The sequence below is a fragment of the Protopterus annectens genome, chromosome 1.part1 (assembly GCF_019279795.1).
Source record: "Protopterus annectens isolate FY-2018-M chromosome 1.part1, PAN1.0, whole genome shotgun sequence".
NCBI lineage: Eukaryota > Metazoa > Chordata > Ceratodontiformes > Protopteridae > Protopterus > Protopterus annectens.
The window spans coordinates 129865523-129889432 of NC_056726.1; the positions used below are offsets into that span (position 1 = coordinate 129865523).

The 23910-nt window shown below is 44.6% G+C and overlaps 1 protein-coding gene across 2 annotated transcripts in view; it reads right to left on the reverse strand.

Moving 5' to 3' along the window:
* The window catches only part of HSF2 (heat shock transcription factor 2), a 912698-nt gene that overhangs the window by 715437 nt on the left and 173351 nt on the right, over window positions 1-23910 (reverse strand). For both annotated transcript variants that reach the window (XM_044073756.1, XM_044073761.1), the window contains exon 3: window positions 1897-2024. In XM_044073756.1, coding sequence (XP_043929691.1) covers window positions 1897-2024 — 128 coding nt within the window. The remainder of the gene's footprint in view (window positions 1-1896; window positions 2025-23910) is intronic.

Consider the following 23910-nt stretch of genomic DNA (forward strand, 5'->3'; position numbering starts at 1 on the left):
ATCCCTGCTTCACATGGATGGGAAGTGTATTCCACAGAAGCGGTAGTCTCTTGGATATATATCCATCTCACCAGCAAGTCCTATTAATATCACAGGCAAGGTTTAAGTCTTTAGAACAGGAAATTCTGGTGCTGGTTGTTATGTGGATATGCAGGAGGTCCCATCAGCGTGAGGTCCAGGACGTCATGTATGGCAGGCATAAGTCTCCCTTCATCAGCCTATAGGAGACAGACTACATAGATAATTCTAGTTTTTCCAGCTCCAGGCAACTGTGCTTAAGAGTGGAAAACTTGCAATAAATAAACACAGCAGACTACGCAGTCTCCCCTCAACACGGACATTTTACACATTTTTCCTATGAAAGAATTTTAGCCTCACAGTTACAATTTTTTGAATTCTTTGTTTTCTTTTACCATAACATCAAATACAATATATGGTCACTGCCGCTGTAGATCTACGTTTTGAGGAAAAAAAAAGATTGGTCTCTGTTTCACACAAATGACAAAGATATGCCACAGACTAAGAGCAGTACTTCATACAAAGGCAAAAAATATACAGAACAATAAAGCTAGAAAAAAACACTAAGTACAGAACAGCAAAGGAATGCAACCAATTACCCCTAAACCATAAAACCTAACTAAAACAGGAAAATTGTGCAAGGTCAGAAGGGAAGGGAAGGTAATCAGCTACAATTCTCAATGAGAATTCTCAGTGAGAGAAAAAAATGGAACATACTCACCTTAAAGAGGACGCAAACAGTAACGTAACAATAAACGAGTAAAAACCTCCTCTATGGAGAGAAAAAATGTATGAAATTAAGAAGAAAACATTCTCTCAAGCACACTGAAGAGATCTAGAGAAGGGTAATGAGGACCACACTGTGAGTAAAAAGAAAGTTCAAGATCTTTGCTTGGAAGTGTTTGCGTAGGTATTTACATATTTTTGTACTCCAAGCAGACTTCAGGTACATAGCAAATGTTGGAGGTTTGATGGGAAGAAAGAGGTGACCAGGAACATTTTTTGACTGTATAATGAGTTGGCAGATTTTAAAAATTCCTTACAGAGCAGTCTGTCAGAAATATTGGGAGAGCAAATGGCTGTAGCTAAAAAAATTTTTTTTTTGAGCTGGGACACAGGATCTGAACTGCCTACACACAGTAAGGCCTTGTTAAATTTAATTCTGTTGACTGCCAAAACAAGCAACTGCTAGAAAAATGAAATCAAAGTCTAAACTAGCTGTATTTGAGACACATTTTGTAACATAACTGGAAAAAATATCTTTAGGAAATGTGAAAGAACAAAATTATAAAGAAATAAATGAAAATTATGGGAACAACACATGCAGAACGATGTTCATGGGGAGGAGGAGTGAGGTTTAAGGAAAAGCAGGAATTCAGCATTTATTTATGTAATGTTAGATTGATATTTACAAAGAAATGATGGGCAATGTACAACGTACACAAATGAGAAAAAATGTTAGTGTGGTTTAAAAAAAAAAAAAAAAAAAAAAAGGGGGTGGGACTAGGTATACTAATTAAAGTTCTTATTGGCAGGCTAAGTCCTCCCAGGAATGAGACTGGGACGCCACTCCTATTTCTGCAATGTTAGAGCACACTGATGAACATCAGTCAAGCTGTTTACTCAAACTTCATGGAAGTAACACAATTTTGCTAACATTTTTTTCTCTCTCTATGCAATAACATTTATCATTCTCTCTTTCAAAACAATTTACCCTATTTAATAGTCCCTTTTTCTCAACATAAACTAAGGGTCATGCTATAAAGCTCTCCCCCATTTTTTCCTGCTTTACACTGCATATTTTTTGTTTATCCTTAAGTGGTCCCTGAGTTTTCTTTTGACTATATTACCATTTTACTGTGTACTGCAACAACTCACCTTCCTTTTAATATTTTCTAATAAATCAGCTGCCCCTTGTCTGAAATACGGATGCTGAAATTCTACTGGTCCATCTTTTTCCTGCTTCACAAAAGCTGCGTCAACATGGACCACTTTGCGAAAGCCATCTGAAATAAAATTAATCCCAAAATATTGACTTAATTTCCACAATATCATTATCAAAAATGAAAACTGACAACAGAAAAACATGCGCATCTACAGTCAACTTCTAGCCGACAGCACGATCAGTAAAATGCTGTTGTTTAAAAAAAACACATACAAAAAGAAGAGCTACATGAAGCAAGTCAAAAAAAAAGAAAAAAAATGTCTTTTACAGAAGGAATTCGCCAAAAGCAACTCAAAGAAGGATGAACTGTTAATGACACAATTACTTGTGAGGTGGTACAAACCTTAATAAAAAAATACCACTTTCTGTTAGAAGTTTTGCCCTCTCGCTGAAAAATGTCATTAAATTTGGTACATTTCAATTAAAGATTCTGAGTACAGATGCAAAATCAGCATGTTTACACTAAAATATCACCGAAGATAACAGCTGGCCAACCTTGCACTTGAAATCATAGACAATGCTATAACACTCCCTGCTGAAATGCTGAAACTTGTGATACTGAGAAGCAAAATGCGGGGGGAAAAAGACAAAGATTAGTGAAAACAGAACATTGCTTTTCTCCTTTTGCAGTCCCTTCGCACAACCTGAACTTATCAGAGATCGTCATACCTCAGAAAAAAGTACAGTTTTGTACCTACCATAAATGTAGATGTTCGAAGATCTACATTGCTGCAGTCCTTACACTTGGGTAGTCCGCTGTCCTCGGTCGGCCCGAATATCAAAGTATTAGGCTGACGTCGGTCAAGGCGCTTAAGACTGACATCAGGACGTCAGGGTACAAATGCGCATGACCGACGTCATATCCTCAGTCTTTTCTTGCCCCAGATGTCAGAAGACCCTAAAAGAAAGGCCAAAACCAAAAGACAGCAAAAAACAACCAACCACCCTTGCACTAATCATATGTACAATATATACAATATCCACAATATTTACAACCCAAACCACACCACCGCCTCTAACTACAGAGGGAAGGAGGGTAATTGGACTGCAGCAATGTAGATCTTGAACATCTACATTTATGGTAGGTACAAAACTGTACTATGTTCTTCATCTCACATTGCTGCATTCCTTACACTTGGGTAGAATCCCAAAGCAGAGGTAAGGGAGGATGGCAAAACTATAAAGCATTAGGTGCTGCCAAAATGCCCTGTAAGATTGCAGTGGCAAAACCAGCCCTAGATTTAGAGTAAAGAGGAAGGTGGTAATGCTTAGAGAAAGTATGCACTGAACTCCAAGTGGCTGCCTCTAAAATATCTTTAGTTGCCACCCCCCTTAAAAAAGCTGTAGAAGTGGCAGTAGCCCTAGTGGAATGAGGCCTAATCCCAGCTGGAATCTCCTTACCATGATGGGAATAACAGAAAGCAATACAAAACCCAATCCACTTAGAAATAGTTTGTTTTGAAACAGGCTTGCCCTGAGAACCCAGAGCAAATGAAACAAATAACTGCTGAGACTGCCTGAACCCTTTAGTTCTGCTCAAATAATATCGCAATTGCCTGTGTATATCCAAAGTGTGCAAAATCTTCTCCCCTTTATTTTGGGGGTTTGCATAAAAAGTAGGCAAATGAATAGTTTGGTTTAAAGCCACACTAGAAACCACTTTAGGCATAAAGGAAGGATTAGTACGCAAAGATACTCTGTCCTTATGGAAAATTAAGAAAGGCTCAACTGCCATAAGAGCCTGTAATTCAGAAACCCTTCTCACAGAGGTAATGACCAACAAAAAAGCAGTCTTCCATGATAAATATTTCAACTCGGCAGTAGCTGCAGGCTCAAAAGGTTGTAGAGTGAGTTTCTCCAACACAAAATTGAGATCCCAAGCAGGAGTAGGAGCTCTACGTGGGGGTCTTATATTCTTTGCCCCCTAAGGAATTGCTTAAACAAAGGATGAGAAAACAATGGTGGGTCACAGTCATAGTGAGCAGAAATTGCTGCAGCATGAACCTTAATAGAAGAGAAGGACAAACCTTTGTCCAGTAACTCAGCAAGATAAGAGCCACACTTAAATTAGGCTTAGAAACATCAAATTCCTTTGCTGCACTCCAAAATAAAAATCTCTTCCATTTATCTGCGTACACTTTCCTTGTACTAGGCCTTCTGGCCTCCAAAATAACATTCAAAACTTGCTGTGGAAGCTGAGACCCTCCAGGGTTTAAAACAGAATATGCCAGGCTGTTAGGTGAAGAGAGTGAAGTTTGACATTGAGTAAATGACTGTTCTCCTGAGACAGCAGGTGTGGAATTGAAGGCAAAGGCCATGGAGGCTCCCGTACCAGACTTCTCAGTAATGGGTACCAGTGCTGTCGAGGCCAATCTGGAGCTATTAAAATCATCTTTGGCTTGTCCTGTCTGACCTTTAGGAGTACCTTTGGGAGGAGAGGCAGAGGTGGAAAGGCATACACATGAAGATTGCTCCAATTGAAAGAAAGAGCATCCACTTTCCAAGCTGTGGGATGAAACCTTTTTGTGCAAAACTTTGGCAGCTGGTACTTTAGTGGAGAAGCGAACAGATCTATGTCTGGAGTTCCCCATGACACTGTCAATTTCTGAAATACATGAGGATCCAATTTCCACTCGTGGGGATCCATAATTGTCTGCTCAACACATCTGCTAAGGAGTTCTGTGCTCCGGCAGAAACCTTGCCTGAAGATTTAGCTGTAAACTGAGAGCAGTCTCCCACAAAATCATTGCTTGTCTGCATAGAGGATAAGAATGTGTTCCCCCTTGCTTGTTGATGTACCACATGACAGTTGTGTTGTCTGTTAGAACCAACACCTGCCCTGGAAGAAGTAAATCCTTGAAAGCTATTAATGCAAATTGGACTGCTAACATCTCCTTCAAGTTGATATGTAGATGTTGTAGTCTGGCAAGCCACGTGTCTTGTATCCACTTTCCATTTAGATGAGCTCCCCAAGCTTTGTCTGAGGCATCTGTCGTTAGAATCTGACTCGCCTCTGGCCGGGTCACAGAGAGTCCCTTGTTTAGGTGACATTCCTTAGCCCACCACAAAAATTCCTTTTGAATGCAAGGTATTATCTGAATGACAGTGTCCATATCTTGGCAGTGCTGTGTCCAAACATTTTTGAGATACCATTGTAGCTTCCTCATATGCAGTTTGGCATTGGGAAGCACCAGAATACAAGATGCCATGAACCCCAAGGCTTGAAGGACTGTCCTTGCAGTCAGCCTGGACTGATGAGACAATTGATGGAAGTAAAGGGAAAGATTCTTTTGTTTGTCCGGGGTCAAAAAGGCCATCTGGGATGCTGTATTCAGTCTCACACCCAGAAAGCACATGTCCTGAGAGGGTACTAGACTGGACTTTATTTCGTTCACAGAATACCCCAGGCATCTTAGCACTGCTATCACATATTGCAAATGATGAAGACGTTCGTCCTTCCTTGAGCCAGAATCAGGCAATCGTCCAAATAAGGATAGATCTGTACTCCTTTTAGCCTGAAGAAAGCTATCACTGGAGCCAGAACCTTCGTGAACACTCTGGGCTCAGTAGATAAGCCAAAGGGCAATGCAGAGAACTGATAATGAGAAGTCCCAGCCCGAACACGCAGATACTTCCTGCAACTTAGCCTGATAGGAACATGAAGGTAAGCCTCCTTGAGATCCAGAGTCACCATCCAGTGATCTTTGCCCAGCAGAGGTAAAAGCTGTTGTAACGTCAACATTTTGAACTTGGGAATGTCCAGATAAGTGTTGAGGATAGATAAATCCAAAATTGGTCTCCACGTGTTCCCCTTCTTTGGTACTAGGAACAGGCGAGAATAAAATCCTAGGCCCACTTCTGGCAGAGGGACCGGCTGTATGGCCCCTATTTGAAGCAGCAGAGAAATTTGTTTGTGAGCCTCTATTCTTTGCTGAGGAGGAACGTCTGGCATGCCTTTGAAAGGAGGCAAGGTATGGAAATAAAACTTGTAACCCTGGTGTATGATATCCAATACCCATCTGTCTTGGGTAATTAAACTCCAATTTTCCTTGAAGAGTGCCAACCTTCCTCCCAAAGGTGCTGCCAGACAAGAAGGCTCTGGCAGCTGAAAAGGTAGGTCATTGGGCCTGTTTACGAAAGGACTGGCCCCTGCCCTCACCAAGACTGTGCAGGTGAACTCCCTGTTCTAGGTCTGAAAGAGCCCTGAGCTCTGCCCCTACCACGCCTAGATCTACCCCTAGACTGTGAATCATAAGAAGGGTACGTCCACCCCTTAGCAGGCCAATTCCTACTAAATTTGGAGGCTGAACTTGCAAAAATCTTTAACAGTCTGCATAGACTTAGCCTTGTCTTCCATTTTCTTTAAGACTGCCTCCACAGGTGAACCAAACAACACATCAGACTGTAAAGGAGCATCTAAAATTCTTGTCTTAACATGGTCAGATAAATTCTGATCCCTCAGCCAGGCGTGCCTGCGAAGAACTGACCCAGTGGCAGCCACCCTAGACGAGGCCTGTACAGCATCAAAACCACATTGTAAAGAGTGCTTACCCACCTGTTCAGAAACATGTACCAAATCTTGTAATTCTTTACACTCAATACCTTCCGCCAGAGCATCAACCTTAGACTTCAATTGAGAAAGAAGATAGTTTTGATATTTCAACATGTGAAACTGGCAATTCAAAGCCCTCACAGCTAAGGTGGAAGAAGTATAGACTTTCTTTCCCCATCTATCCAAAGCCCTGGCCTCTTTATCTGGAGGAACCGGATTTTTCACAACAGAGGCCTTGACACCCTTAGGTCCCTGACTAACAGTTTCTGGGTCCGCCCTAGGACTCTTATAAAGATATTTATGAGCTTCAGGCACCCTGTAATACCTGTCCGGTTTAACAGGAGCAGGAGGCAAAGAATCAGGATTAAGTGAAGCCTCTGCAAACACATCTTCCACAACATCCAGAACAGGTGGTATAGCCAAAGGCCTACGCTGGGGTAAAAGCAAAATTCCTAAGCCTTTTCCTGGAATCCAGAAGTCCTGACCTTCCCACTTAAAATGTTCCCTCATGGAATGAAGAGTCTCTGAAAAGGAAAAATCCTCTGGAGGAGAAGCAGAAGGAGTAGAATCATCCACATCAGAATCAGAATAAGGAGAATACTCCTGCAAGTCTTCAGTCAAGACTCTGAAACATCCGAAGCCTGCTCAAAACTCCCCAACTCTGGTTCCACCCTAGGCCTCTTATCAGGAGGGGGCAGAGAACCTCTAATCAAAGTAATTAAATCTTCTGCCATTTTAAGCATGTGCTTCTTGGGCACAGATCCTGAAGAACTAGGAGTGACACCAACAGAAGCTAAACCTGGCCTGCCTCTGGGAGAAGCCTTAGAAACAGAAGGAGAGGGCCTAACCACCCTAGGAAGGGAGGGAGTACAGTAACCTGAGAAGCCCCTTCAGCCTGACCTGCCTCCTGAGAGGCCACATCCTGCAAAATCAAAGTCTCCCCTGGGACTCCAGAGAAGCCTCGGCGGAACCACCGGTTCCACTGACGCCTCTAAAGAACCGGCGTCCGCACGGACGACTCTTCTAGCCTGGGTTTAGCTGCTTTGTCTTTGCGCTTCTTGAAGAAGCGCCGGAGCATCCGGCGGCATATTATAATCGCACCGCTTCCCAAAGACCAACCTGGCACAATCTAACCTTCGCTAATAGTGCGCTTATTGAACCTAGCACAAAAGCGACACCCAACAACGTCGTGCTCAGGCCCCAAACAAGGAATACACAAAGTATGATAATCTCTATGCGGTATCTGTTTCCCACAAGAAATACAGTTATTCACTTTTTCTGACATCCGGTAAGCCACTGAGGCAAGAAAAACTAAAATATTCCCAACGGGTAGTTAGCCAACTTTGACTCGGTCTGAAACTCCGAATTCGAAAAATTTCAGAACGCCGAACGGCACTTGCAATGCTGCTTCTGCATCGGACCATGCGGCAAAAAAGACTGAGGATATGACGTCGGTCATGCGCATTTGTACCCTGACGTCCTGATGTCAGTCTTAAGCGCCTTGACCGACGTCAGCCTAATACTTTGATATTCGGGCCGACCGAGGACAGCGGACTACCCAAGTGTAAGGACTGCAGCAATGTGAGATGAAGAACATCATAATATTCCAAGAAATGGCCATCTTGGACTTGGTATACACACATCTGCATTTCTGGTCATTCCGACTAGCTATTCAGTGACTTGCACTAATGAATGCTGGAAGTTCAAATGGTTACTTTATACAAAGATTGGCTTACAACCTTACAAAAGCTAATAAGCACAACACACCCTAGTAATACCTCACATACATAATAATAATAATAAAAATAAAAAAAGAAAGTTTCATATTTACCATAACAAAGGATATCATGATTAGCCATTTCATAAGGATATCAAGATTAGCCATTTCATTTTTTTCGCCTTAAAACACTAAGGCTGGTGTGATTCAGGCCAACACAGGATACCAGCCCCTACTCTTTTACCCAAAATACTGTGCCAAGATGAAGCAAGAAAGGGAAATAAGAGAGGTTGTAACAAAAAACATTTTAAAATATGGCACTTGGGATAAGGCAGAGGTTAGAGGAAGGGAAAGACAGAACTTTCACATCTATATCTGCCAATGCAGTAAATAACTTTTGTATCTAGGCTTTGGAATTCCATCTTTTATCACCTTCCAGATGGTGCCCCCAAGCTTACAACCTAGGGGAGACTTTTCAAGGGAACATGATCCTAATAACTGAATATGTGAAAGAAGACCTAATTCAGAGATTAAATTAGAAGTTATGTACTCACCATAACGTTCCATCTTGGGAAGAAAGGAGGGATTGATCCTGAGGTACACTCTATCTGGGTGAAAAATCAGGTATGGAGGCTTCACAGAAAGAGCCTGAAGCTCCGACACTCTTTTCGCTGAAGTAATGGCTACAAGGAATGCTGTTTTCCATGACAAGAATTTGAGATCCACTGAAGCAGCGGGTTCAAAGGGTGGAGCAGTCAAGGCTTGAAGAACTAATGTAAGATCCCAGGGGGGTACGGCTTCTTTTACAGGGGGTCTAAGTAAAAAGGTACCCTTGAGAAAGGTTTTACACAATTTGGCCGACATCAAGGGCCCTGTATCATGTCCCACATGATAATGAGATATGGCTGCCAATTGCACTTTGACAGTTGAACAACTAGCGCCTTCCTGAAAGAGTTCAGTTAGGAAGTCTAAAATGGATGGAAGAGGATCTAGATCGCGGTGCTCCGCCCAGATGGAAAAACGTTTCCATTTACTGTGATACACTTTCCTGGTGGAGGGCTTATGCACTGCCACGAGGATGGCTTTGACTGATGAAGAGATACCGGGAGTCCTAACTAGGAGTGGAACTGGAGCAACCAAGCTGTCAGTTTCAGATTGTCCAGGTTTGGAGTTGGCAAGTCCAACGGATGGGAGATGAGATCCGGAATGAGATCTAGAATCCAAGGGTGATTCACAATGTGAGACCACAGGTAAGGGAACCAAATTTGTCGAGGCCAGAAAGTACAGTTTTGTACCTACCATAAATGTAGATGTTCGAGGATTCCATTGCTGCAGGGAAGGAGGGAGGGTAAATTGGACTGCAGCAATGGAATCCTCGAACATCTACATTTATGGTAGGTACAAAACTGTACTATGTTCTTCGTCTTCCATTGCTGCAGTCCTGACTATTGGGTAGAATCCCAAAGCAGAGGTAAGGGAGGCTGGCAAATTATAAAGTAGTAGGAGCTGACAACATGCCTTGTAAAACAGCTGTGGCAAAACCAGCCCTAGACTTAGAGTAGATAGGAAGGTGATAATGCCTAGAGAAAGTATGCACTGAACTCCAAGTAGCTGCTTCCAGAATATCCTTAGTTGCCATCCCCCTTAGAAATGCTGTTGAAGTGGCAGTAGCCCTAGTGGAATGAGGCCTAATCCCAGCTGGAATCTCCTTGCCATGATGGGAATAACAAAATGCAATGCAAAAGCCAATCCACCTAGAAATAGTTTGTTTTGACACAGGCTTACCCTGAGAACTCAAAGCAAAAGAAACAAACAACTGCTGAGACTGCCTAAAATCCTTAGTCCTGCTTAAATAATAACGCAATTGCCTGTGTACATCTAAAGTGTGCAAAATCTTTTCCCCTTTATTTTGAGGATCTGCAAAAAACGTAGGCAAATGAATAGTTTGGTTTAAAGCCACACTAGAAACCACCTTAGGCATAAAAGAAGGATTAGTACGTAATGATACCCTATCCTTATGGAAAATCAAAAGGGCTCTACTGCCATAAGGGCCTGCAACTCAGACACCCTTCTTGCAGAAGTAATAGCCAACAGAAAAGCAGTCTTCCATGACAAATATTTCAATTCAGCAGTAGCTGCAGGCTCAAAAGGTTGTAGAGTAAGTTTTTCCAACACAAAATTGAGATCCCAAGCAGGAGTAGGAGCTCTACGTGGGGTCTTATATTCTTTGCCCTCTAAGAAACTGCTTGAACAAAGGATGCGAAAACAAAGGTGGGTCACAATCATAGTGAGCTGAAATTGCTGCAGCATGAATCTTTATGGAAGAGAAGGACAAACCTTTGTCCAATAATTCAGTAAGATATTGAAGAGCCACACTCAAATTAGGCTCTGAAATCTCCAAATTCTTTGCTGTACTCCAAAATAAAACCTCTTCCATTTTTCATGTACACTCTCCTTGTACTAGGTCTTCTAGCTTCCATAATCACATTTAAAACTTGTTGAGGAAGTTGAGACCTGCTGTGTTTCAACACAGAATATGCCAGGCTGTTAGATGAAGAGAGTGAAGCTTGACATTGAGCAGATGACCGTCCTGCTGAGATAACAGATGAGGAATCAGAGGTAAAGGCCATGGAGGCTTCTTTACCAGACTCAGAGTAGTGGGTACCAGTGTTGTTGCCGAGGCCAATCTGGAGCTATCAAAATCATCCTTGGCCTGTCTTGTCTGACCTTTAATAGTACCTTTGGAAGAAGAGGTAGAGGTGGAAAGGCATACACATGAAGGTTTTTCCAACTGAAAGACAGAGCATCCACTTTCCAAGCTGTGTGATGAAACCCCTTTGTGCAATACTTTGGCAGCTGGTGGTTTAGTGGAGAAGCGAACAGATCTATGTCTGGAGTTCCCCATGACACTGTCAGTTTCTGAAATACATGAAGATCCAGTTTCCACTGTGGGGATCCATGATTTGTCTGCTTAACACATCTGCTAAGGAGTTCTGTGCTCCTGGCAGAAACCTTGCCTGAAGAGTTAGTTGCAAGCTTAGCAGTCTCCCATAAAATCATTGCTTGCCTGCATAGAGGATAAGAATGTGTTCCCCTGCTTGTTGATGTACCACATGACAGTTGTGTTGTCTGTTAGAATCAACACCTGCCCTGGAAGAAGTAACTCCTTGAAAGCCATTAATGCAAACTGGACTGCTAACATCTCCTTCATGTTGATATGTAGATGCTGTAGTCTGGCAGGCCACTTGTCTTGTATCCACTTTCCATTTAGATGAGCTCCCCAAGCAATGTCCGAGGCATCTGTCGTTAAAATCTGACTTGCCTCTGGCCGGGTCACAGAGAGTCCCTTGTTTAGGTGACATTCCTGAGCCCACCACAAGAATTCTTTTGAAGGCAAGGTATTATTTGAATGACAGTGTCCAAATCCTGGCAGTGCTGTGTCCATACATTTTGAGATACCATTGTAGCTTCCTCATATGCAGTTTGGCATTGGGAAGCACCAGAATACAAGATGCCATGAACCCTAATGCTTGAAGGACTGTCCTTGCAGTCAGCACGGACTGATGATGAGATAGTTGATGGAAGTAAAGTGACAGACTCTTTTGCTTGTCCGGGGTTAAAAAGGCCATCTGGCTGCTGTATTCAGTCTCACACCCAGAAAGCACATGTCTTGAGAGGGTACTAGACTGGACTTTATTTCGTTCACAGAATACCCTAGGCATCTTAGCACTGCTATAACATATTCCAGATGCTGTAGAAGGTCTTCCTTTTCTTGAGCCAGAATCAGGCAGTCGTCCAAGTAAGGATAGATTTGAATTCCTTGAAGCCTGAAGTAAGCTATCACTGGAGCCAGAACCTTTGTGAATACTCTCGGGGCAGTAGATAAGCCAAAGGGCAATGCAGAGAACTGATAATGAGAATTTCCAGCTCGAAACCGCAGATACTTCCTGCAACTTAGCCTTATAGGCACATGAAGGTAAGCTTCCTTGAGATCTAAAGTTACCATCCAGTGATCTTTGCCCAGCAGAGGTAAAAGCTGTTGTAACGTCAACATCTTGAACTTGGGAATGTCCAAAAACGTGTTGAGGAGAGATAAATCCAAAATTGGTCTCCACGTGTTCCCCTTCTTTGGTACAAGGAACAGGCGAGAATAAAATCCTAGGCCCTTTTCTGATACAGGGACTGGCTGAATGGCCCCTTTGTGAAGTAACTGCAAAACTTGCTTGTGAGCCTCTTTTCTTTGTAGAGGAGGAACGTCTGGCATGCCTTTGAAAGGGGGCATTGTATGGAAATAAAATCTGTAACCGTGGTGAATGATATCCAACACCCATTTGTCTTGAGTAATTAAATCCCAATTTTCTTTGAAAAGAGACAGTCTTCCTCCTAAAGGAGCTGCCAAACGTGAATCTGCTGGCAGCTGAAAAAACAGGTCATTGGGTCTGTTTACGAAAGGACTGACCCCTGCCCTCACCAGAAGTCTGAGCAGGTGAACTCCCTGTTCTAGGCCTAAAAGAACCTTGAGCCCTGCCCTACCACGTCTAGACCTACCACTACACTGAGAATGATAAGCAGGATATGTCCACCCCTTAGCAGGCCAATTTCTACTAAACTTCCGTGGCTGCACCTGCAAAAAATCTTTAACAGTTTGCATAGACTTAGCTTTGTCCTCCATTTTCTTTAAAACTGCTTCCACAGGCTAACCAAACAACACATCAGACTGTAAAGGAGCATCCAAAATCCTTGTCTTAACATGCTCAGCTAAATTCTGATCCTTCAACCAGGCATGCCTGAAGAACAGAACTGGTAGCAGCCACCCTCGAGGAGGCCTGTACAGCATCAAAACCACATTGCAAAGAATGCTTACCCACTTGTTCAGACACATGAACCAAATCCAGCAACTCTTTACACTCAATACCTGCCGCCAAAGCATCCACCTTAGATTTCAATTGTGAAAGGAGATAACGAATTTTTTCTTGGCTGAAATTAAAATTCTGGTGGTGGAAAAAAATTTTTTCCCCCCCTATAAACCCCTTCCCTTTTTCAGGGGGCAGGAAACCCCAAAAAGCCTTTCAAGGCCCCTTTAAAATTTTCTTTCCCCAGGATTTTCAAAATTTTTTGGGGACCCCAAAAACCTAAGGCTTCGGAAGGGGGGGGAAAAACGGTTCAAAGCCTCTGAAAAATCTTCCCCAAATTAAACAAAGGTGAAGGCCTAGTGGGGTAAAACAAGAATCCCTAAGTTTTTATCGGAAAATTCCCTTTCCCCAAAATGCCCCCCTGGAATGCAAACTTAAAATGGTCCCTGGGCTTAGGAGGGAAAACCCTAAAACAAATAATAATCTCCTTAAATTTCCCAAAAAGACTGAACCCCGAACCCAAAAAAATTAAACCTTCCCCCAGGTTTACAGGGGGAAGCCCTAATCTGAAAAACTTTTCCCTTTTAAGCTTTTCTTGGCAAAACCCTGGGGAAGCCCCCCTGAAAAGGGGGGTATTCGGACCACTGAGGCAAGAAAAACTAAAATATTCTGCATCGGACCATGCGGCAAAAAGACTGAGGATATGGCGTCGGTCATGCGCATTTGTACCCTGGCGTCCTGATGTCAGTCTTAAGCGCCTTGACCGGCGTCAGCCTAATACTTTGATATTGGGCCGACCGAGGACAGCGGACTACCCAAGTGTAAGGACTGCAGCAATGTGAGATGAAGAACATCATAATATTCCAAGAAATGGCCATCTTGGACTTGGTATACACACATCTGCATTTCTGGTCATTCCGACTAGCTATTCAGTGACTTGCACTAATGAATGCTGGAAGTTCAAATGGTTACTTTATACAAAGATTGGCTTACAACCTTACAAAGCTAATAAGCACAACACACCTAGTAATACCTCACATACATAATAATAATAATAAAAATAAAAAAAGAAAGTTTCATATTTACCATAACAAAGGATATCATGATTAGCCATTTCATAAAAGGATATCAAGATTAGCCATTTCATTTTTTTCGCCTTAAAACACTAAGGCTGGTGTGATTCAGGCCAACACAGGATACCAGCCCCTACTCTTTTACCCAAATACTGTGCCAAGATGAAGCAAGAAAGGGAAATAAGAGAGGTTGTAACAAAAAACATTTTAAAATATGGCACTTGGGATAAGGCAGAGGTTAGAGGAAGGGAAAGACAGAACTTTCACATCTATATCTGCCAATGCAGTAAATAACTTTTGTATCTAGGCTTTGGAATTCCATCTTTTATCACCTTCCAGATGGTGCCCCAAGCTTACAACCTAGGGAGACTTTTCAAGGGAACATGATCCTAATAACTGAATATGTGAAAGAAGACCTAATTCAGAGATTAAATTAGAAGTTATGTACTCACCATAACGTTCCATCTTGGGAAGAAAGGAGGGATTGATCCTGAGGTACACTCTATCTGGGTGAAAAATCAGGTATGGAGGCTTCACAGAAAGAGCCTGAAGCTCCGACACTCTTTTCGCTGAAGTAATGGCTACAAGGAATGCTGTTTTCCATGACAAGAATTTGAGATCCACTGAAGCAGCGGGTTCAAAGGGTGGAGCAGTCAAGGCTTGAAGAACTAATGTAAGATCCCAGGAGTGCACTTCTTTACAGGGGTCTAAGTAAAAAGGTACCCTTGAGAAAGGTTTTACACAATTTGGCCGACATCAAGGGCCCTGTATCATGTCCCACATGATAATGAGATATGGCTGCCAATTGCACTTTGACAGTTGAACAACTAGCGCCTTCCTGAAAGAGTTCAGTTAGGAAGTCTAAAATGGATGGAAGAGGATCTAGATCGCGGTGCTCCGCCAGATGGAAACGTTTCCATTTACTGTGATACACTTTCCTGGTGGAGGGCTTATGCACTGCCACGAGGATGGCTTTGACTGATGAAGAGATACCGGGAGTCCTAACTAGGAGTGGAACTGGAGCAACCAAGCTGTCAGTTTCAGATTGTCCAGGTTTGGAGTTGGCAAGTCCAACGGATGGGAGATGAGATCCGGAATGAGATCTAGAATCCAAGGGTGATTCACAATGTGAGACCACAGGTAAGGGAACCAAATTTGTCGAGGCCAGAATGGGGCAATGAGAATCATCTTGCTCCCCAACCGCGAGGCTTTCTGTAAGAGTTGTATCATCATTGGCAGAGGAGGATAGGCATAGAGTAGACCGGGTGGCCAAGCATGCACCAGAGTGTCTCTTGGAGTTTCCCCTGGAAGGGGGATTAGAGCAAAGAAATTGTCGCATTTGGTGTTTGATGGAGATGCAAAAAGATCGCAGCAGGGTTGCCCCCATGTTGCGAATATCTGCTTCGCTACTAGAGGATTGAGAGACCACTCGTACGGGGAAAGAAGGGTGCGGCTGAGCTTGTCCGCTAGGATGTTGGTCCTCCCCGGAATGTGCGTTGCAATCAGAAAGCGGTTGGTGGGGATCGCCCATTCCCACACTCTCATGGCTTCGCGGCAAACAGGGTAAGATCTGGTTCCCCCCTGTTCGTTGATATACCAGACCACCGACATGTTGTCTGACTGAATTGCAATCGTTCCTGCGAGGAGGAAGCTCTGAAGTGCTTGCAACGCCAACAGCACCGCTCTCATCTCCAGAACGTTGATATGCAGGGAGGTCTCTGTATCGTTCCACATGCCTTGGACTGTCCTGCCTGAATAATGCCCCCCCCCACCCGAGGCGGGAAGCATCCGTGGTCACCGTGGCGATAGGGGGAGAGGTGCAGAAGGGACGGCCCGTATGGAAGTTCGATGCTTGGAGCCACCATAGTAGCGCCCTCCTGCAAGCCTTGCTGATAGCAATGGGATGGTGGAGAGGAAGGGATAGGAATGACCATTGCACTAACAGAGCCCATTGCAGTACTCGCATGTTCAAACGGGCGCATGGAAGGAGTGTAATCGCTGCCGCCATGGAGCCTAGTGCCCTCAGGACCAATTCCGCTGGTGAAGCCTCTGAATGAAGGATAGCCCGCACATGAAGTTGTAGGTTCCTGATTCTCTCGGAAGTTAGGAAGGCTCGCAAATCTCTGGTGTCTATTCTGGCACCTATGAATTCTAAGACCTGCATCGGAGCCAGTAGAGATTTGCCGACATTGATAGTGATGCCTAGTTGTGGAGCTAGATGGAGAAAGACGTCTCTGGCCGAGCAAAGTAGATGCCTTGTTGGTGCAGTCAGGAGCCAGTCGTCCAGGTACAGAAAGACCTGAATTCCCTGGAGTCTCAGGTGGGCCGCAATCACTGCTAACACTTTGGTGAACACCCCGGGGGCTGCGGTGAGGCCAATGGGAAGGACCCTGAACTGGTAGCAACTGGCCCCTAGCCAGAAGCGAAGGAACCTCCTGGATCGTTTGTCCATTAAGATGTGGTAGTACGCATCCTTGAGGTCTATAGAGCACATCCAATCGTTTTCCCTCAAAAGGGGGAGGATAGATTGAAGAGTGACCATTCGGAATTTTTCCTTGGTTACTGACAGGTTCAAGCGGGAGATGTCTAGGATGGGTCTCAAGTCCCCCATCTTTTTTGGCACCAAAAAGAACCTGGAGTAGAACCCTAATCTGAGCTGGTCTTGGGGGACGGGCTGGATGGCTCTTTTTCTTAGCAGCTGCTGTATTTCTGCGGCTGCGGCCTCCCTCTGATCGGGTGGTACATCGGGGAGGTTCTTGGATTGGGGGACATGAAGTATTGGTATTTTGTACCCTCTGGATATGATGCAAAGCACCCAGCGGTCTGTTGTGATGGACTCCCATGCCGCTAGCTGTTTCGAAAAACGCCCCCCGACTGCCTCCAGAGTGGAGCAGCCGGGCAACCCCTCAGGGCTGCTGCGCGGGCCGCTCAGAGAAAGGTTCTCTGGATCCAAAGTTTCTCGGAGACCCTCTGCCCCTGGGGCGACGTCCTCCCTGTCCACCTCTGCGACGGTAGGACCGATTGTCCGGAGCTGGTTGGGAATGTTGTGATTTCCGGAACCAAATCTTCTTCTGACCCTTTTGGTTCCTTGAAAAGGACCGCTGGGGAGCAGAGAAGCGGACTCAGACGGCAGACGTCTTCCCGTCCTTCTCGCTCTGGACAAGTGTCTCGCAAACTGTTTTGCCAAATAGGGCAGAACCATCAAAAGAGGCGTTCGCGAAGGACGCTTTAAAGGGCTCCGTAAAGTCGCAATGATGGAGCCAGGCCTGACGTCTCATGACTAGGCCTGCTCCGCTAGCCCTAGCGGCTCCCTCTGTGGCGTGGGACAACAGCCGCATAGAGGTGTTTGAAATCGATCTCAGAGTGGTCATTCGGGTGGAGTACAATTGTTTGTCCTCCTCCGACATGGACTCGGGGGGGGATGCAGCGTATTCTTTGATAAGATCCCGCTGCATCCTGATGACATGTGCTATATAGTTCAGAGACCTTACAGAGAAGGTCGCTGAACTAAAGACTCGCTTCCCTAAGCGATCCATCAAACGGAACTCTTTGCTCGGTGGATGGACTGAGGGACTCTCCTGAGCCAATACCCTCTTTGTGGCTGCCGCCGTCAACATGGCATCTACAGGGGGCCCCTTACTCTAATGTGATCGGTCTGAGGGGGGCTAAGAATCCTATCCGGTCGCTTCGGTATTGGCTCCACGGTGTCCAGATCCTGCCATGCCCTGGTGGTAATGAGGTCCACCAGGGGGTCGGCTGGAGGGGACACCCAAGAGGTAGACGGGCCTGCCTCGAATGCCTCCGGAAACACGGACTCGTCAGAGGAAGACTTAGGGGCAGACCACCCACCTCTGATTCTCAGCATCTCCATGATGTCTCCAAAGGAGACATCCTCAGGGGGCGATCTTGGGGAGCCTTCCCTTTCCTCCAAGTCCGTGTCCTCGGTTAAGGACTCAGGGGAGTCCACGTGCCTCCTTTTGCACTTATGCTTGTGGGGAGCTTCCTCGGGGGGACTGTCCGAGGAGGCCTCGCCAGCAAAATCTTGTTCCAATGGAACTATCTGTGACATCGAAGCAGGCTGTCCCTTTGGCCGGGTGATGGAAGCCTGGCCCAGCAGAGAGGGAGTGCAGGGAGGAGTCGATGCAAGGACCGGGGGTCCGGATGCTCTCAACAGAGCCCTCTCCACAACATCGAAGGCCGAGGGAGAGCCACTCTCCAATGGATCCGAAAGTCGGCTCCCACTCGGATCCGATGAAGGGATCTGAGCCGGCGCAGAGACCGTTGGATCAGAGGGACCAGTGTGCTCCGACCTGGACGGAGCCGAAGGCACACTGAATCCCCCGGATCCGAAGCTCGGACCACGGCTCTGAGAGGTCGGATCCGGCGGGCTCGAGGGCAGGGTCGGATCCAGTACCAAGTACTGTCGGCGACCCACCCCGGCTCCAAGGCTGCTCGGCTCGGCTCAGAACCCAGGTAGCGGGTCGGAGAAGGAGCAATTGGGTGGAAAAAAGGTGTCGAGCTCCCCTGAGGGGAGCAAGAGCACTCCCATCTGCAGCTGGGCCTGGATGAATCTTCGCATCATCCGGTCCAAGTCTGCATCGGATAAACTGAAGGTAGATCTCGAGGAGGCCACCGAGGCAGGCCTGGAATACCGTCTCGATGACCTTGATGGAGTTTGGGTCTCCTCCTTCTCGGTCCCCGGGGAGAAACAAGGGGATCGGAGCCGAGGAGGGGAGACCTAGAAGCAGTGGAGGGAGAAGCCCGCTTAGCTGGCGGGGCTGAAACAGAGGTCTCGGCCCGCCGCTTGTGGTGCTTCTCCCTCCGTTTCTCCCTCCTGGCCTCCCTGTCCTCCGACACTTTAGCAGGAGTTTGAGTCCCGGACGGAGGCAGGGGGGCAGGAGTGGCATCGACCACAGGCTGTGGTGGAGCCACGGGAGCAGCAGAGGTAGCGGAGTTCGAAGCCGAATCCGTAAAAGTCCCACCAGGACCAGCTTCGACCTCCGCTCTTTCAGTGCCCTGGGGTTGAACTCTGCACAGATGGTACGCCCGAGGTGAGGTGTTCAATCCCAAGGCACCGAACGCACAGAGTGTGGCCATCAGCCAGGGAGAGCTTATGGCCACACACGGTACATTTAGAAAATATGGCTTTTGGGGCCTCAGCCATTCCTTTTTTTTTTTTTTTTTTTAAAAGAAAAAAGAAAAGCAACTACACACACACACACAGGCCCCAAAAGAAACGCAACACACACTCGCACACTAGCGACCAGTGAAGGGAGGGTACTAATTAAAAAAAAAAAATAAGGAACCTAACTCTGACACACTTTAAAAGTATTAATTTTAACTAAAAAAGAAATTCCTGACAAGAAGTACTTAGAAAAAGTAACTTTTCTTCACTTATCTGACGAGCTCAACAAGGATACAGCCATCCACAAGCGCGGCAAACTAGATCTGGGGTCATGGAGAGTTAGCAGGGGATTATGGGTGAAGGGAGGAGCTAGGAGCTCGGATCCATTAGCTTGAAACAAGTTGCCGGCTCGGATCCGATATCGGATCTGTAACCCCACAGGTTGCTGACAAATGAACATCCTACTTCAGATCTGATGTTAAAGACACAGCAAATATGTGCAGCACCAGCTACATAATAAAGTAAATGGAGGAACCACTGGAAACTAGGGGAAGCAAGTCCAGTTCTGGGAATTAACTGTGGTAGACCAGGACAAATTACACACACACATTACTGATAAGCTCCTGTGTAGTATGCAGAATGAAGAACATGCACAGTAAAAAGAGGTAAAGTGTAGCCAGCGTCACGGGCCCTCAATAATCAAGTAGAAACTATAGTGTTATAGTACTGGACATAAACCATAGGCTTGAAAATGCAAAGACGAAGCAAGCTTAATACAATATTGTCAAAACCACCACTGTGACAAAAACAGAGCCAATCTGAAGACCAAGAGCCCAATGTCTTATTAGGAGAAAGCAGCAAGAAGCTGGAAGTCTTCTCACTGCATGACATTACAATTATAGAGCCATAGCAGTCAACAAATAATGCTGCAGTGCAACCTAAAATTTGCTTTTGATTAAAATTATGGAAAAAAGATGGTTAAAATGGCTTGCTAGATGAAGGGTTAGAGACAGTTTTAAAGGATACACTGAAAAAAAAGAAAAGACAGGAAGCAAGCTGAATCTGAATATGTACTGTTATGAATCTTACCGGCTAGTTAATTGGTGCGAAGAAAAAGAAATGCATTCAACTCTGACAGCACAAGGAATGAAGGCTACAAGGCGTTAATGAGGTACTTCCTGTGGGACAGGGCTCGAGTCTCTCACCCTTCATTTGTCTACTGTATGACCTTGAGCACGGCACTTAACCAGACAATGCTTTAGCAACTGGGAATTTGGGTTAGACTTTTCAATGGACTCCTAGACTGCATTTCTAGTAACTACTTACAAACCTTATCACCCGCACCTCAAAAAGTACTGACCTATGAAATTAATTGCTTTGTAGGTTACCAAAGGGCACAATAATATTATACCATGATAAACAATGAAATGTTTGTCATTTTCAAGGTTCACATCACAGTACTGGTGACAGAGCAATCACAAACATCCTTGTGAAGACTAAAACATTACGAATAAAAAGTCAAAAGGCATCTAAAATGGTAACCTTGTTAAACACAAAGGCAGTACTTGACTGGAAATGGTAAAAAGGAATAACAGACAGTCACTAATTGGAGACTTCAACTAGTATGCAGTGAAGACTTTAAAGCAAACTGTCCACAGAAAAGGCCAAAATGGACAAGGAATGGCTGTACAGTGACAATAAAAACAGCAAGAAATAATACCCCGGGAAAGGCACAAAGACCATACATTAGAATATGCCAGTAAAAGTTCTGATGGTTGGAATTCAGCATATGGAGATTTCAAGTGCCAAGATAGCACTGAGCAGTTGTCCAGTAGTTGAGGCATCTAACTACCTTAACACCCAAAGCAAAGAATTCTAATGTAAGCAGGGAAAGATGTAGAAGTGCCTGGAGCAAAACAGGACTATGAAATGCAGTCCAAATGGTGGGAGAAACACCAAGAACAAATAATTCTTCGAAAATAGTCTGAGCAGAAACACTGCACAAAAGAGACTTTGCTACCATAATCTCTGTAACTTGCAAAGGAGCTATGCCACTTAAAAGACAGGTCAGAACACACAGCATTTACCCTCACGGAATATATTCACAAGATGAAATATACAACTGATTGGAAATTTACATTATTTATTTATCCTTTATTGCCCAGGTTAGTCCCACTAGGCTAGTGGCCTCTTTTCATGGGAGCCCTGAGGTGGTACTTATACTTGGGAAAATCCGGCCAGGCACCAGAGAACTTCCAGGGAACCTTCCCAACTCTTATCAATAGGTGTCGTGGGATCTTTTACATCCACCTGAGCTACCACTAACTCATGCAGTCAGAACCTGGGTTTGAGGTTAAATCCGAAGGACAACACATTTGGGAGTGCAGCAACCAGTCCTCATGTTGCACTGCAGAGTCAGCAAACCAAGTACCTGATGTGAGAACAGAACCCACAACTTTCGGCACAGAACCCACAACTTTCTGCACCAAAGAAGGTGAGCTACCTGTTGCACCATTGAATGACGCCCAAGCATAAAAAATGGGTCTCAGGGCATGGCTAAAAGTTTTTCCTTGGAAAAGTCAGACATTACATTCCTCTAGGTTATCCTTAAACAAGAGGAAAGGGATAACAGAAAGCCTTATTAAAAAAAAATAAAAAAAATGGGGTGAAGAAGATACTGTCTACCTGGCCAAGAACTACAGTACAATGCTGCTGATAAAGGATGTGAATGATAGGTATCCCATTTAAGAACAAAAAATTTTAAACTGGCGCTCAAGGTGCATCAAACATCTGCATTCATGTGCAAACTAGGGTACAAGAGAAACTAAGTGAACCGCTCAAAAAAAAAAAAAGCACTTTGATGTGGACAACAGACACAGGACAATCTGTATGATCAGAGCTGTAGGCTAAAACTTTGTAGATTACTGAGGTGCAAAAAGTGTTTGCTTGAATGTGACTGTGACAGAATACATGGGAGGAGTACACTCCGAACCATATTCTACTGGGAACATCTGAAGAACAGGAAAAGTACAGTTTTGTACCTACCATAAATGTAGATGTTCGAGGATCCACATTGCTGCAGTCCTAACTATTGGGTAGTCCGCTGTCCAGTCGGCCCGAATACCAAAGTATATGGCTGACGTCGGTCACGGCGCATTAGACTGACGTCAGAACGTCAGGGTACTAATGCGCATGACCGACGTCATATCCTCAGTCTTTTCTTGCCCCAGATGTCAGAAGACCCTAAAAAGACAAGGCCAAAACCAAAACACACCAAACATACCTGCACCAAAAATATATACAATATATACAAAGGTACCAGAATATAATCTCACCTACACAACACCCCAAAACACAGAGGGGAAGGAGGGAGGGTAAATTGGACTGCAGCAATGTGGATCCTCGAACATCTACATTTATGGTAGGTACAAAACTGTACTATGTTCTTCATTCCACATTGCTGCAGTCCTAACTATTGGGTAGAATCCCAAAGCAGAGGTAAGGGAGGCTGGCAAATCATAAGGAAGCAGGAGCTGATAACATGCCTTGCAAAATAGCAGTGGCAAAACCAGCCCTAGACTTAGAGTAGAGAGGAAGGTGGTAATGCTTAGAGAAAGTATGCACTGAACTCCAAGTAGCTGCCTCCAAAATATCCTTAGTTGCCACCCCCCTTAGAAATGCTGTTGAAGTGGCAGTAGCCCTAGTGGAATGAGGCCTAATCCCAACTGGAATCTCCTTGCCATGATGGGAATAACAAAATGCAATGCAGAACCCAATCCACCTAGAAATAGTTTGTTTTGACACAGGCTTGCCCTGCGAACTCAAAGCAAAAGAAACAAACAACTGCTGAGACTGCCTAAAATCCTTAGTCCTGCTTAAATAATAACGCAATTGCTTGTGTACATCTAAAGTGTGCAAAATCTTTTCCCCTTTATTTTGGGGATCTGCATAGAAAGTAGGCAAATGAATAGTTTGGTTTAAAGCCACACTAGAAACCACCTTAGGCATAAAGGAAGGATTAGTGCGTAATGATACCCTATCCTTATGAAAAATCAAAAAGGCTCAACCGCCATAAGGGCCTGTAACTCAGAAACCCTTCTTGCAGAAGTAATGGCCAACAAAAGCAGTCTTCCATGACAAGTATTTCAGTTCAGCAGTAGCCAGGCTCAAAAGGTTGTAGAGTAAGTTTCTCCAACACAAAATTGAGATCCCAAGCAGGAGTAGGAGCTCTACGTGGGGTCTTATATTCTTTGCCCTCTAAGAAATTGCTTGAACAAAGGATGTGAAAACAATGGTGGGTCACAATCATAGTGAGCTGAAATTGCTGCAGCATGAATCTTAATGGAAGAGAAAGACAAACCTTTGTCCAATAACTCAGTAAGATATTGAAGAGCCACACTCAAATTAGGCTCCGAAATCTCCAAATTCTTTGCTGCAGTCCAAAATAAAAATCTCTTCCATTTTTCTGCGTACACTTTCCTTGTACTAGGTCTTCTGGCTTCCATAATCACATTTAAAACTTGTTGAGGAAGTTGAGACCTGGTGTCTTTCAAAACAGAATATGCCAAGCTGTTAGATGAAGAGAGTGAAGCTTGACATTGAGCAGACGACCGTCCTTCTGAGACAA